This window comes from Xyrauchen texanus, chromosome 3 (assembly GCF_025860055.1).
Source record: "Xyrauchen texanus isolate HMW12.3.18 chromosome 3, RBS_HiC_50CHRs, whole genome shotgun sequence".
NCBI classification, from domain to species: Eukaryota; Metazoa; Chordata; class Actinopteri; order Cypriniformes; family Catostomidae; genus Xyrauchen; species Xyrauchen texanus.
Window position 1 is genome coordinate 23,490,531 of NC_068278.1, and position 12,131 is coordinate 23,502,661.

General features: G+C 40.9%; 1 protein-coding gene across 2 annotated transcripts in view; it reads left to right on the forward strand.

Moving 5' to 3' along the window:
• edil3a (EGF-like repeats and discoidin I-like domains 3a) overlaps positions 1-12,131 on the forward strand; it is a 384,265-nt gene that overhangs the window by 101,998 nt on the left and 270,136 nt on the right. The window contains exon 2 of one of the 2 annotated variants that reach the window (XM_052111629.1): positions 655-684. The exons of the other annotated variant lie outside the window; for it this stretch is intronic. Coding sequence (XP_051967589.1) covers positions 655-684 — 30 coding nt within the window. The remainder of the gene's footprint in view (positions 1-654; positions 685-12,131) is intronic. 2 annotated transcript variants of the gene reach the window in all.

Sequence of the window (12,131 nt, forward strand, 5' to 3'; positions counted from 1 at the left end):
ATTCAGTTCGCCAAGCGCCCGCCCCGTTTCAGCGGCGGGTTGATGACGAGTACCGAGATTGCGTGGCACATACATTACTGATTGTTCGTGTTAGATAGAGAAAGAGATTTTGGTTAGAAAGATAATTTTTGGTTGACCCATCTATATAGACATTTTTCAATCCAGTCTTGTTGTGTACAGTAAATAGGACAGTTTGAAGCACCATCCACATTAATACGTTTGATAACGCATTGATTTTTGCTATGTTTAAGCCTCTCATACATAGTAGACCTGCATTTTCCTTCAACAATACTGAGACTTTTGAAAACACTTTTTATTACGGCATACTTTGGAAAAACAATAGTGTTAGAAAGCTGAAAACAGAGTTTTCAAATGAAAATTATTTAGGGTGGATGTGGGACCTGAGTCACACCTGTTTGTTAGAAAACATTGTTTTCAGTCATAGACGCATTACCATGTGAACATTGCCTTTGTGATGTGTGGGATGCAGGAAAACTGTATTGTTTTGGTCTAATTGTTTTCTGTTCAGATGTTCATGACCTGTTAAATTGTAATTAGATTAAGTGTTACGAATGAGGAAATATGGAAGAGGATTGACAATCCCTTTCTCTCTCTCTCCTTCCTTTCCTTCCTATTCTTGATATCCCTCTACAGCAGCAGATGGTGAGGATCCTACTTCATCAGGTGGGATATGTCTAGATATGGTAATTGTTGTGCTCCCCTAATTTGGCACCTGTATCTCTCTTTGTTTCACTTCCCCTTCCACTGTTGTCAGTTTTGGCATGTTTGACCTTCCCCTGCATGAAATTAATACGTCTATTTCAGAACTCTTTCCTCTTACCTGTTCCTTCACACCTTCACAAGATCTCTCATGATGCCATATCATTCTAGCCGTGTTATTCTTTTCTCCAAGATGTTGATGCATATAACATATCAAAACCTGACACAGCCTGAATCCTCTGCCTATGAAGTATTGCCTGGTCTCTCTCAATTGCTGCTATTTTGATTGTTCACTTGGAAGAGTTGGCTGTTGTCACTGTTGACGTGTTTACTTGACTTACAGTATCTTATATCAAATGAAGTTACTCAGTTTTAAATACACACACACATTCGCTCCACAGAATTCCATGCATTTTATCAGGTCACTATTTATTATTATTTGTATTTATTGAGACATTGTTCTCGTGTGGCTGTTGACTGGTCCCAACAATCCCTTACTATCCAGGATAGTGACAATGTTACATTAATCTACATGAAGACATTATTTAGCTCATACAAACATCATCAGCATTATAGACGTCTGTTGTTTTTATATTAAGCTAATTTTAATTACAATAGGCTAACAATAATATATATTTGTTAGTGTTAGAATATAATTATTATACACACACACACACACACACACTATACTGTATAGACTATTTATATGCAATTAATTAAAAAATATTAACATATTATTATTTACCAAATTATCTGTATTCGGACATAACTGGATGGTAAACTGAGCTGAGACTGAATTAGCATATACATATATATTTATTTGTTAGTTCTGGTTCTTGAATCTGACTGGACGAGAGATGTTCCATGAGTACTGATGGACACCATCAGCACTCGGACACCTCACTGTGTGTATCTTTTGTTTGTGCCGTTCTAAACTAAATTGTTAGAGCAGTGCAGATGTGTTAAGAGCCATCTGTCTCGTTACATTTAATTTGTGACATTACATATTTTAGCAAGCAGTTGGAGGCAAAAGACCAATTTTGCATGTAATATGAGACAGTTGGTGACATGTCAGCATCATGCTGTGTTTATATTCAACAGTGCTCCATGATCACTCGTTTTACTACTACACTACTAAAGCTAGGAAATGGCTTTAAAGCATTAAGGCTTTTCACAGCTGAGAGACACAACAGACTGATTAATTACACTAACTCAAGGTGCTTACCTCGTACTAGACTTTCCACATTGGAGAGGTCGTACTGTTCAAAATGGCAGAGGAGATTGCGGTTTCTATAGTGAAAGACTCTTGTGCACCAGCTACCGTGACATAGGGAGGAATACCCCCGCTTGGACGGCTATTTTTCCACTGAGAAAATAGGATGCATTTCACCAAAATGACATTATCTTCAGAAAGCTTACTAACAGACTACAGCATCATCAGCAGTTGATCACACATGCTCCATCTCTCTCTCTCTCTCTCTCTCTGAGCGGAAGTTGGGTGAGTGGTGCGAGATTGGGAGCGTGGTGTTTGCGTGAGTGTTTATTTCTCCTTTTTGCTCTTTTTTTTTTTCTATGTTGTTTTAGTTTTATTTAGTTTATTGTTAGTGGTGTATTCTAAGTGGGTTAGTTGTCTTGGTGGCGGCGACAACCGGTGTAACCGGGAGTTATACATTTATAATTAAAAAGATCTACATCTTTTTAATTATTTATTCTTTATTTTGTGTCTACTTTTATTCCATTTTGATATGATACATGTGTTTTAATAGACTTGATAGAAATCATGTAGAGCCTCACCCTGCCTCTCGCACCCGTCTGATTCAGTTAGTAGAGACTCATGAGTTACAGGATGTGTGGAGAGGGTTACATGATAAACAATGTCAATACACCTGGACTCATTGTAAAGACAATTTATTGTCTATGGCCAGACTTGACCGTTTTTATTGTTTTAAGTATCATCTCAATGTTGTTAAAAACTGTTTTATTAGCCCTGTTGGGTTTTCTGATCACTCACTCGTTGTGATTTGTGTCTTTTTGAAGTGTTTAAAGCCCAGTAGTGCCTACTGGCATTTTAATACAGCTCTACTTGAAGATGCACATTTTAAAGAAGTTTTTGTATCTTTTTGGAAAAACCATCAAAGTACAAAAAATGATTTTATGTCTTTACAACAATGGTGGGACTTTGGAAAAGTTCAAACAAAACAGTTGTGTCAGTAAAAGCTCTGGAGTCTGAAGTAGAGGAGCTCCAGTTTTTGGCTGAGGCCACAAAGGATCAATGTTATCTTGAAGCTCTTGAGGTCAAAAAGTCTGTGTTAACGAACTTGCTTGGGGTATCAGCACAAGGGGCTCTTATTAGGTCCCGTTTTAAGAACGTAGTAGAAATGGATGTTCCATCTCATTTTTTTTTGGATTGGAGCAGAAAAATGGTCAAAAGAGATACATTCACAGTTTAAAGTCTGACTCTGGACATGTGTTGTCTGATCATGCTGATATTCGTAAACATGCTGTTAGTTTTTACTGTGATTTGTATAAATGTGAACACCAAGAGGAACAGATGTTGGCTCAGAGTTTTTATTCTGGTCTTCCCCAGGTTAAACAAGACAGTAATGTGGTGCTGGAAGCAGATATTGTCCTGGGTGAACTGTATATAGCTTTGCAGAGTATGCAGAGCAGAAAAACTCCAGGACTAGATGGTCTACCTGTTGATTTATATAAGTTTTTTTGGTTTATAATTGGAGAAGATCTTCTGGCAGTGCTGAAAGATAGCCTAGCCAATGGACGTCTGCCTCTAAGTTGTAGGAGGGCAGTCCTTACCTTGCTGCCAAAAAAGGTGATCTGCAGCTCATAAAAAATTGGAGGCCTGTGTCCTTGCTTTGTACTGATTATAAGCTACTCTCCAAAGTATTGGCGAATAGACTTAGCAAAGTGATGGAACAAGTTGTTTTGCCTGATCAGACCTACTGTATCCCTGGCCGGCTGATTTCTGATAACATCGTTCTCATTCGAGACTTGTTAGAAATTTCTAAGCTTTTTGGTCTTAAAATGGGAATTGTTTCTATTGATCAAGAGAAAGCTTTTGACCGTGTTGAACACGAATATTTATGGCAAACAATGATTGCTTTTGGGTTTTACTCCGGGTTTTATCAACAAGCTCAAGACTTTGTATTGTGATGTTCAGAGTGTTTTAAAAGTCAATGGTGTTTTGAGCGCTCCTTTTCAGGTTCAGCGGGGAATTAGACAGGGTTGTGCCCTTTCTGGCATGTTATATTCTTTGGCTTTTGAACCTTTATTACATAGACTTAGATCTGTTTTACAAGGTGTGATTTTACCAGGGTGTAAAATACCTTTAATGTTATCTGCATATGCAGATGATTTAGTCGTCATTGTGGATAATCAACAAGATATTGATATCCTAGCAAACGTTATAGTTCAATATGGTATAATTTCTTCAGCCAGAGTAAACTGGAGCAAAAGTGAAGCTCTCTGTATAGGAGTGACAGAAAAACAGTTTCAATTGCCGTTGGGTTTAAATATTTGGGTGTATTTTTGGGTGATGAAATTTTTGTTCTTAAAAACTGGGATAATGTTCTTGAAAAGACTAAAGGGTGTTTTGCCAGATGGAAGTGGATTTTACCGAAAATGTCTTATCGAGGTCGAGTTCTTGTTATTAACAACTTGGTTTCCTCCACTTTATGGCATCGTTTATCATGTGTGGATCCTCCTCCAGATCTGCTGTCAAAGATTCAGGCACTTCTTGTCGACTTCTTTTGGGATCATCTGCATTGGACACCACAAAGTGTTTTATTTTTGCCGAAAGATGAAGGAGGACAAGGTTTAGTTCATCTGAACAGTAGAGGGGCAACTTTCCGTTTCCAGTTCGTGCAGAGGTTTCTGTGTGGTCCCGCAGATCTAGTGTGGAGACCGTTGGCATGTACTATCTTGAACCAGCTAGGTGGATTGGGCCTAAACAGAACACTGTTTCTGATGGACTTAAAACAGCTCAACACCAGTGGATTGTCAAGTTTCTACCGTGGACTGCTCAAAGTTTGGAATTTATTTAAAATGGAGAGGACAGAGCATCACAGGTCACTCTATTGGCTTGTTCAAGAGCCAGTTGTGTATGGGACCCGTTTGAGTGTAACCTGTTAACTAGGTCCCAGTTTACTCAAACAGTTCTGTTTGTCTAATGTTGTGACTTTGGGACATGTAATTCAGCTTACAGGTGCAAACATGGACAATGCTCTACTCCTTACCTCTCATCTGAAGGTGCATTCTATTCGCATGATTGAATTGTTGCTTAAAAAGTGGAAAGAGTTTTTAACAGATGCCGAACGCACATTGTTGCATTGTTATTGTGATGGTTCTGTTCAACAGAGTGTTGATGATATTTTCCCTTTGGTGAAGGTTCTCCCAGATTTTAAGGACTGTACAGGTTTTTTTTTAGAAACCAAAAATTCAGGTCTGTTTATTCATGATGCAGATAAGAAACTGTTATTCAGATTGTTCGTAAAAATTTTGAACAAAGATAAGTTAAATGGTAAAATTGACACTCCATGGAGAGCTCGCTTGGGGCTGATAGAGGGTGTTGGACCTGAATGGAGAGCGCTGTATAAACAACCGTTGTTGAAGAAGGTCGCAGATTTGCAATGGAGAATTTTACATACAGCTGTGGCTGTTAATTCTTTTATCTCTGTTTTAAATCCTGATATCAATCATGACTGCCCCTTTTGTACGCTGCGTGAGACAGTTTTTCACTGTTTTACGGACTGTTGTCGTCTTGTGCCAATGTTCTCTATGTTGGAAGATCTTTTTAAAATGTTTGGTGTAGTTTTTTCCAAGCAGCTGTTTATTCTAGGCTACAGGTATTCCCAAAAAAAGAGAGAGCAGTGTCAACTCTTTAATTTTATTTTGGGAAGAGCAAAGATGGCTGTGTATATGAGTAGACGAAATAAGGTTGAAGGATCTACAGATGATGATGCTGTTTTTGTATTTGTTAAAATGTTAAAATCACGTTTAAGAATAGATTTTAATTACTACAGTCTGATGAATGATCTAGGAAAGTTTTCCAATAGTTGGTGTCACAAGGACGTGCTCTGCTCTGTTGTAGAGAATAATCTCCTTTTCAAAAGTGTGTTGATTTAATGTGATTTCACTTGGTTGATTGTTGTTTTTTTTTTACAATTGTTTTTAATAAAGTCTTTGTAAAATCTCAAAAATCTCTCTCTCTCTCTCTCTCTCTCGCTGTCTCTCTCTCAATAACATTATTATGTTAGAAACAGCCCAAGCTGTGATACTAGCTATTCTGAAGTGATGTTTTTGAGAGGCTTGGATGCATCATTTGGTTTGAACCATCAATGGCAGATTCTGATCTGTTGTGTAAGAAAGTAGTTTTATATTTTGACCTCCAGAAAGCTGAGAGCATCTGGCAACAGGTGATCGCACACACTCCGTCTCTCTCTCTCTCTCTCTCTCTCTCTCTCACACACACACACACATACATACATCCATCCATGTTTATCCAATAACTTGTTCGAAAAAGCACTAGCCGTGATACTATTTCTTAAGTGACATTTTTTTTATTACTAATGAAGGGTCGGATGCATCATTTTGTTTGAACCAGCAACGGCAGATTCTGATCCGTAGCGTAAGAAAGTAGTTCCATGCACAAATGCATTTTATTACTGTTCTCAGTTTTTCCCAATTTTTTTTTTATAAATTTGTTCATTGAACTGTTATATATAAGCAACATCCCATTTGCAATCATGCTATATGGCCCTAAATCAGCACTGCTGTGATTACCTACAGCATTATATATATATATATATATATATATATATATATATATATATATATATATATATATATATATATTTTATATAATACATTATATTATACATGTATATGTGTACATACAGTTTATAAATTGCACATACACACACACACACTCACTCATACATATGCATGTATGTATGTATGTATGTATGTATGTATGTATATATATATATATATATATATATATATATATATATATATATATATATATATATACTTAATTTCTATATTTATTGTCTAGTTATTTTTATGTAATATCTATATTTATTGTCTAGTGCAGGGGTGCCCAAAACGTCGATCGCAGAGGCAATGCTGCTAGATCGCACAAAATAAAAATGTACTTTCGATAAATTTTTATAAAATTAAATATAATGTCTTTCCTTCTTTTAGTTTCTGTCTGACTTACACTTGACGAGTACATTTCGACCAGGCAAGGTTTTGTTTATTCAGTTGCCATGACAACTAGGTTTGCGCATACGCGCCTTCCAAGGACTTCTGAGAACAGAGCGCGAAATTGCCATGCTATTGGCAAAACTGTCTGATTCCATTCAGTGCAAGTCATCAGAATAAGGTAAATGCCCTGGCTATTATAATGTTTTGTGCTGTAGGTGTTTTGGGTTTAGTTTTAAAACTGAATGATATCAACATTGAACATTATTATATATTTTTTTATTAATTAGAAGATGAATTCCATATAGGGATACATGCAGTAGTCCCAACAAGCATTTTCGTATTTTAAATGAAACTGTGTTTTTTAGTTGGTAGATCTTATTGAATTGGTCATTTAAAAGTAGATCATCACACAAAAAAGTGTGGGCACCCCTGGTCTAGTTATTTTTATTTAAAGAATAGTTTACCAAAAAATTAAAATTCATGCCATTCCAGAAACTTGGTTCCCCGTCTGTCTCTCACTTTGACATTGTGTCCAAGAAGCAACACTAGGGGTCTCTCTTGAGCACCAAATATGCCTCTGATCTATGAAAAAAGGCCAATGAGAAGTAGGCAGACAATATTTGCATACCCCGCCCCCAGGCATATGGGGGGGATTGTCATCGACGGCAGAGCGGCCCACGGGTACATGGCGATTCCCTAGGTGGACAGGGCTGTTGCGCAGTCACTCAGGCAGGCGATGGCCACACTCGTGGTCCAGGAACGTCATCTGTGGCTGAACTTGGTCGAGATGCGTGAGGCCGACAAAGAGTGCTTCCTCAACGCCCCTGTCTCACAGTTCGGCCTCTTTGGCGACACCATCGAAGACTTTGCCCAGCAGTTCTCCGTGGTGAAGAAGCAGACCATTTCACACATCCTGACCCGCCGCAAACCTGCCACCATGGGCCATGCCCCGTCTGCTCGCCAAGTGCATCCTCTTGCGGCGAAGAAATGCCCTGCTCTGCCTCAACCCGGGCCCAGCTCTCAGCACGTGCGTCTAGCACCCCATAGGAAGCAGATGCCCCCCGTCTCACAGACCCCCTCGAGGATCCGGAAGGCTCCCAGGCGCTCCTGAGACGGTCGATCCAGGGACCAAGACGTTAGCTCCGGAGTGGGTAAGCAGACCACTCTGTTTGACCATTCCCCCGGTAAATCTTTTGTTGAATTTATTTCATTAGCCCTAGATGGGGCTGTGGTACCCACATTAAGTGCTGGAAGTGCGGAGCCGGAAGTGCGGAGCTAGGTAAGTGCTTTGAGTCCTTTCTTAGCACCAGAGCCTCGGGACGCGTCCTTGCCTCGGACGCCGTACTACCTGCTCCGCCTCACTGCGAAGCCCCGCCGGGTACGTAAAAAATAATCGTCCACTTGGTGACCCTAGCACAGAGCTTGGATGCGTGGCTCTTACTTCCCAACTCATCACGCTGGCTGGCCCGGACCATCCGACTCGGTTAAGTAATTCAGTTTGCCAGGCCTCCGCCCCCTTTCATGGGTGTCTGCTTTACCGCAGTATACGGCGAGCATGCCAATTCCCTGCGCGCGGAAATCGCTAATCTCTTACTCAAAGACGCGATAGAGCCTGTACCTCCAACGAAGATGAAGAAGGGTTTCTACAGCCCTTCATCGTAAGGCGGCGGTTTACGACCGATCTTGGACGTGCGAGTTTTCAACCGGGCTTTGCACAAATTCCTGTTCAAAATGCTCACGCAAAAACACATCTTAACTTGCGTTCGGCATTTAGATTGGTTCGCAGCGGTAGACCTGAAGGACGCGTACTTCCACGTCTCAATTCTGCCTCGACACCGACCCTTCCTATGGTTCGCATTCGATGGCCAGGCGTATCAGTACAAAGTCCTCCCCTTCGGCATGTCTCTGTCCTCTCGTGTCTTCACGAAAGTCACAGAGGCAGCTCCTGCCCCGCTCCGAGAAGCCGGCATCCGCATACTCAATTACCTCAACGACTGGCTCATTCTGGCCCACTCCCGAGAGTTACTATACGCTCACAGAAACCAGTTGCTCAGGCACCTCAGCCGTTTGGGGCTTCAGGTCAACTGGAAAAGCGTAAGCTCGCTCCGGTTCAGAGCATCTCTTTTCTTGGCATGGAGTTGGACTCAGTCTCAATGTCAGTACGTCTCACCAACGAGCATATGCAGGTGGTGCTGGAATGCCTCGCCACCTTCAGGCCGGGCACAGCGGTCCCTGTAAAACTTTTCCAGAGGCTCCTAGGGCATATGGCATCCTCCGCGGTGGTCACGCCGCTGGAGTTGATGCATATGATGCCACTTCAGCACTGGCTTCAGACTCCAGTCCCGAGACGAGTATTGCGCCGTGGCACGCACCGTGTGATGGTCACCCCTGCCTGTAATCAGAAAAATCATGAATTGTCTGATTACACTCAAACCCTGGACAGACCTCTGCTATCTGAGGGCAGAAGTGCCCTTGCTGCAGGTGTCCCTACGCATCCTGGTCACAACCAACGCCTCCAGATTGGGTTGGGGTGCCGTGTGCAACGGACACGCAGCCGCGGCCTGTTGGAAAGGGGCCCGCTGTGCTGGCACATCAGTTGCCTAGAGTTGCTGACTGCCCTGCAGAAGTTTTTCCCGTTAGATCCTGTTAGATTTCCCGTAAATTGCCAAGACTCAAGTTGCTGTGCACCACTCACTTCCCCGGCAACCTCAATGTGGTAGCGGACATGCTGTCATGACAATGCTTGCCCAGTGGAGAGTGGAGGCTTCACCCCCAGTCAGTCCGGCTGATTTGGGAATGATTCTGCAAGGCCCAGGTAGACCTGTTTGCCTCCCGAGAGACCTCCCACTGCCTGCTCTGGTATGCCCGAACAGAGGCTACCCTCGGGGCAGACACACTGGCACACAGCTGGCCCTCTGGGCTGCACAAGTACGCATTTCTCCCAGTGAGCCTTCTTGCAAAGGTGCTGTGCAAGGTCAGGGAGGACGAGGAGCCACCCTTGTGGCTCCCTACTGGCCCACCCGTGCCTGGTTCTCGGGCCTTGTACTCCTCGCGACAGCCCCTCCCTGGCAAATTCCCCTGAGAAAAGACCTTCTTTCTCAGAAGAGGGAACTGCTCCAGACTGATTCATCACATGTCATTTATGGCTCAGGTAACTGGCTCAAAAACTTCTATGCCCAGTACAAAGTGGCTATAAGCACAGATCAGATTTTTTTTGCACATAACTGGTAAACTGGTAATCAGAAGGTCGCTGGTTCGATCCCCACCGCCACCACCATTGTGTCCTTGAGCAAGGCACTTAACTCCAGGTTGCTCCGGGGGGATTGTCCCTGCAATAAGGGCTCTGGAAGTCGCTTTGGATAAAAGCATCTGCCTAATGCATACATTTAAATGTAACATGCAACTGTTAGTACAAGAAAATGAACACTGTCATGAGAGAACAAACAGAGGAAATGTCTATGACAGGGGTATCCAAACCTTCTCCTAGAGAGCAACAGTACCTTCCTGCAGACCTCTGCTTCAACATTCCTGCTGTAATTTTCAAGTAATCCTGAAGACCTTCATTAGCTAGTTTAGATGTATTTGATTAGGGTTGGATCTAAACTTTGCAGGAAGGTAGCTCTCCAGGAACAGGGTTGACTACCACTGGTTTATGGTGACAGAGAGCAACAGATCTGCATGTATTCTTCTGATGTGAGTGAAACAGGTGGGCATGAGAAGAGGGGAGACCTGTTTTATCCAAAGCATGGAACCAGATAAAACAGTGAGGCATGAATAAAGAGTCTGAGCGCTCTTCAAAGCAGCTCTGCTCACAGAGATTAGTGGGCTTGAGTGAGTGCTGACCAGTCACAATGAGGGAGATAAATGGTGTGTTATTGAGGAGCCAAGGAGTTTGAGAGAAGGCAGATAAATGTTTACAAATGATTATAATAATATATATATATATATTTTTCATTCTTATAAATATCTGACTATATTATAGCTAACTATGTATTTTTTAAGCAATATCACATGAGCAAGAGTGTGATATGGCCCTACATCGAGTGTGATATTGCTTATACACAACAGTTCAATGAACAAGTAAATGTAAAAAAATTGGAAAAACTGAGAATGGTTATAAAAATGCATATGTATAGAATGTGGAAACTCCGGTAAGATGTAAGCAAATTGAGTTCTGTAATCAATCAGTCTGTTTTGTTTCTCAGCTGCGATGAGCCTTAATTCTGAAATTGTTCATTTAACGCCGTTTAAAGCTATTTCCTAGCTTTAGTAATGTAGTATATACATTTATACAATTATAATAATATAATTTATAATATATATTATACGATCATGATGCCCTAGAGAGTGTTGCTACCGTATGCGCCCTATATTGCCTATGCCAGGATCCGCTACTGGAGCAGCGATTAGCATAAAAGCCCCCAGATTCTACAGAACACCACAAAATGATGCTCAAATCGGACTTAAAATAAAGGGAAAGTGTTCATGACATCAAAAGACATTCAAAAGACATCAAAATAATGAAATTTACCTAAGTTGCTAAAAGGATCTTTTTAGGATTGTTTTTTTTTTTTTTTTTTAAGATTGAAAGACCCATTTCCCATGCATTGTAATTGCATGGAAAATGGGTCACCAGTAAAAATGTCTTCCTGTGTTCCACAGATAAAAAAATAAAAAAAGTAATTGGAACAATTACAAACGAGGGTTGGTTTATGATGTATTAATTTTCATTTTGGGGTGAACTATTCCTTTAAATGTGCTTTGACAGTCCATCTCTTTTTGATCACAGGAGCAGATAGATTGAATACAGATCTGCAATCCAGATCCCCAGGCTATCAGTTTAATAGCATGTTAAATGTTTGATGTAATTACATAGATTAAATGAGATCAACAGCTCTATTATATGGTTAATCATTTATTCCCACTCATGTGCATTTATCCCTATTACATCATCCTTATCAAAAATGATTTGCATTTTATAGTCTTACCAATTTTGAGAGCAAGAGTAAAATGGGAAGCAGATTTTTGTTTTTGTGGTTGTGGTTGAGTGATTGTCACCGCATGTCTTTTTTACTATATGGACTCTGAAGTGGAATCAAGCCAAATAGACAGTACTGGAACAAATAAGCAAAAATAAAAATTGAGTATAAAAATGTTTCACTACACACCTCTGTGCTCACTGTACCTTT